The 4,108-nt window shown below is 37.0% G+C and overlaps 1 protein-coding gene across 2 annotated transcripts; it reads right to left on the bottom strand.

Moving 5' to 3' along the window:
• Window positions 1–473: 473 nt before the first annotated feature.
• Window positions 474–3,010, bottom strand: LOC113360833. 2 transcript variants are annotated; one of them, XM_026604282.1, is made up of 5 exons: window positions 2,952–3,010; window positions 2,139–2,237; window positions 1,424–1,998; window positions 1,178–1,333; window positions 474–969 (listed from the first exon to the last, which is right to left on the bottom strand). In XM_026604282.1, exons 3-5 carry the CDS (start codon window positions 1,640–1,642, stop codon window positions 865–867), a joined length of 480 nt encoding a protein of 159 aa, XP_026460067.1. In that variant the 5' UTR covers window positions 1,643–1,998; window positions 2,139–2,237; window positions 2,952–3,010; the 3' UTR covers window positions 474–864. The 2 variants fall into 2 exon arrangements, with proteins under 2 accessions (XP_026460067.1, XP_026460068.1); XM_026604283.1 differs by having other exon boundaries at window positions 474–955; window positions 2,952–2,999.
• Between the last annotated feature and the right edge of the window lie 1,098 nt (window positions 3,011–4,108).

Consider the following 4,108-nt stretch of genomic DNA (forward strand, 5'->3'; position numbering starts at 1 on the left):
TTACTCTCTCTTCCTTCTACTTGGTCTATAAAAGACCTTACAAGAGAAAACCTTCTACTTGGTCTATAAAAGACCTTACAAGAGAAAACGTGTGGATGTCTTACATCCACTCATTTAGTCAACACACAACTAAATATAAACTTACGCTACAATTACATTGTTTCACTATTCCTGCAATCCGTTTGCAAACCTTTTGGAATCCGTTTGCCAACAGTAGAACATTGCATTACTCAACACTCTACGCCAAGCCTTGCGGGTTATGACCGTATTCCAGTATTCCCCTTATAGTTGTACCTGGATGCTGCAGATTCTCTAAAGTTGGAAGTTGGCATAAGAATAAGCCACAGCCACATAATTAGAGTAATAAGCTCCCTAAGCTAAATGAACAGGGAGCTTCCAATTTAAATTTAGAATGAGTAACTGGGCGACTTCCCGTATAAGCTATGCAATTCAGATTTAGCTAGATTAAAACTTTCAGAATGGGTTCAATTGATTCATTTTCAAAAACTAAAATATCTGATTTCATTACAAAGACTACTACTTTCATATATACACCCTAATCCACAAACTGGATTAGGGTTTATATACTCTAATCCACAAACTGAAACCATAGAGTCAAAGAAACCTAAAAACTGAAAAATATACACGGATCTTTCCACAATCTTCATCATCAGACGGATACATCCAAAAACTTAACCGCTTGGGTCAACTAGGTACCATCACCCTAGGCAAAATAGGAAGCCATTGAAAACGTCACCACCATTGTGAACAGCTCCTTTCTGATCACACTTCCAAAATACTTGGACCCTAATCTGGATCACCTTCCCTCTTGGCCCAATCAGACACTTCCAAAATACTTGAAGCTTAATCTGGATCACCTGCCCTCTTGACCGCATTTGTCCCATCACACACGTAGTTAAACCTTGGAGATAGTTGGACCACCGACCGCTTGATTCTGTACATAGAAATCTTTGAAATGCTTCATTAGAAAAGTACTATTTAATACGGGAGATATGTGTTACTCAAAAGACTCTAAATCAATGTTCTCAAAGATTATAAGTGTGTCAGCTAGATATGACCCTAGATCAAAGTGTTATCTTTGCTGCGATAAATGATTAATAGTTGTTCATTCAAAAATACATACATAACAATTAATAGTTGAACAACTAAAACATACCTGGGGGTGGATTCTGATGAGAGAAGACAGGCGACTGATGAGGGTAGCCAATTTCAATCGATATCGGGGGATATCAAGCTTGGTGCTTCTGATGTTCAAATAATCGGAAAACTGCATAACTCGGCTTGCTTCGCGCTTGCATTTCTCATCCAAGACCTGAAAAACAAACAAACAAACCCAATTGTTCTGTATTAAAAGCGAATACGTATATACTGCAACAAAGACAATACAAAAGAGGCTACGCACCAAATATTCTTCTCTTATTTTTTGGATGTACTTTTTCTTGTCTCTCTTTCTCCTCAGTAAGGTGTAGTCTTGAAGGTTGAAGGCAGAGGACCTCCTCCTCTTCCTTTGAGGCTCTTCCTCTTCTTTCTTTTCGAAAAAAGGATACCAGGACCTCTTTGTATCGAATATATAGTCTTCAATTTCATCTCGGCATCCAAAGTCGGATACACACTCTTCCATCCACTCAATATGAGATTTAGAAATATAACCACGGACATCTAATATATCCCAAATGAGTAAATTTCATTTGGAACAAATTCAAATATGCCAGTTTTTTCTTAAGATAGGTTTCCTTAAGAAGGTCATCAGAGTCGTGCCATTCGTGGGAGAGCTTTGAATCGAGTTCTTTAAGAGTCTCCAGAACAGCACTTAAAAAATCTTTTCTAGGACACCATTTTTTGTCAACCACTCCATTTAAAGCCTTAATGTAATCAGATAATACAGCACTTACAAATTTGAGATATGTATCAATAACCATCACTTTCAAGGCTGACCCAGTAGATCCCCACTTATTAATTACATGTTCCATTTCAAGCCTGAAAAAAAGAAAATTTGATATTCTCAACCAACGTCTGAATCAGTCATGCTAAATTTAAATAGTAGAAGACAGACTGACAAACTAATTAAGATAGGAAATAGTCTTCATAAACAAAAGAAATAAAAATCCATGACATACCTGCCAGCTTTCTCTTCAAGTTCCGTGATTTTCTTCTCCATATCTTCCACTCGCTAATAAAACTTCAATCCTTGAGAGAAGGAACCAGAGAACTCCGTCCTGGTGGGAGAATAGGAATGATAAGGTTATGTTTTAGATTGACCACGTGTACGTTATGCAGACACGTGGATTGGTAATGGAAATTTTTAGGAATACTCTTTTTATTACAGTGGCATATACCAAATCATGTATTCACTCAATAATAATGTTGTGCTGGGCTTTTATCTTTTATAAGAAACCATGGAATTTCTAGTTAGAATTATTCTAAAAATAAATAGTTACCTAAAATAATAATTAATGATAAAAATATAAACTCTAGTGGGATGTTATTTATGCCCCTACTATCCATTTATATGTTTACCCCTAATGCCATAATTGATATTTGCTTTAAAAAAATAATAATGATAATTCCATATTTAGCCTTTCTCGTTCACTTGGGTTCAAGGTTCTTCTTCACTTCTGATAACAGAGAAAAAATCTCATCCCTCCCACCACCATTACCTCCATCGCTCCCACCACCACCGCACCACAGCTAACACCACCACCTTTGTCACGTTCTCTACTAATATCAACAGATCTATCATGATTTGTGTTCCATTTCAACTGATTTCTAAACTAGATTAATAAATTGATTTATTTTTTTAGGTTTCGATTTCATGTTGTCGATTCTGTAATGGAAATCAAAACCGGGGTTTGAGTTGTTGTTTGAGCTCATCGAAGACATGGTAATATCAGTATCACATTTATAATCTCCAATAAAACCAACAACCATACATTTTGGGGTGATCGTATATTAGACACCGAGAAACGCCCATGCTTATCAGTTGTGGTCCAACCCTGAAGTTAAAATTAGTAAAGCATACGTTTATAAGCAGAACGCCCAGTTGAAACTTAATAGGCTTTGATAGCTAGATTACCTTGCATTCTGTAAAAGAGCGTATCTTTGCTGTCGGGCACTAAATTGAGATGGATAAAAACAGGCCCGAAAACTTTTTTCCACAGCTCTCCATGTTTCAATTTTGTATCCAGAGCTTTCCCTGCGTAATGATTACTCTAGAAGATCTGAACAGAAAACAAGTTGATTAATTTGGATAACATATTACACCATTCTCATTAGAGTTGCAAAGCTATGTAATGGTAGATATATTTATCGCGAGGGTCCAACATGGGAAATAAGGTCCTGCTTAACAGGTCCGCCAGTGCAGAACTATCCAACCGCGAACCTTGTTATCTTTATTGTCGAGGGAGTACTGGTACTTATGTCAACTTCTCAAAAACAACTAAAGGTGGTGGTTGAAACTAGGATTCGAAACCAATGTACATACCCTGCCAATTGATAATTAGGTTCTCGTTTTTTCGTTTCGAGTAAGTTACCAACACCGTTGTATCGTGTTCCCGTTAATGTTCCTCCAGGATTTGATATTGTAACTTGTAGAATCCCATTATCCAACACTACTGCAAACAAATTAAACTCATGTTCAGATAACAACATCACCTCGTCGATGTTGTTGTTTCGCCTTGATATGGTTAAGTTGTTGTGGGTTTTCTGCATCAGTAAAATATTTAAGAAAAAATTCAACATAAATTCAGATTGGGGAATTGAATTGGTGGAGCTGGTTACGGTGGTGGTGATGGTGTAGTGGCTTATTACTTGCTTATACAAACCAACGCACGTCAATAGTGATGGTTACAGACGAGATGGAGAGAAGGCAAGAGAAGCAAACTTCTTCAATAGTGAAGAACAGAAGGTAAGAGAAGAGGAAACCAGATCTATCTAAAAGTTTTGTAAGAATATAAGAGAGAAAAAGATATTGAGGCTGAAAATTTCGGTTTGTCGGACCCTTGAAACTGACAGAACTTTCACTAATTTAAGTATTTGCGGCGGTTGGTCATAAACCCTCACAATAACTGACGCCCCTTTATAAAAAACC

This window comes from Papaver somniferum, chromosome 3, assembly GCF_003573695.1.
Source record: "Papaver somniferum cultivar HN1 chromosome 3, ASM357369v1, whole genome shotgun sequence".
Lineage (NCBI taxonomy): Eukaryota > Viridiplantae > Streptophyta > Magnoliopsida > Ranunculales > Papaveraceae > Papaver > Papaver somniferum.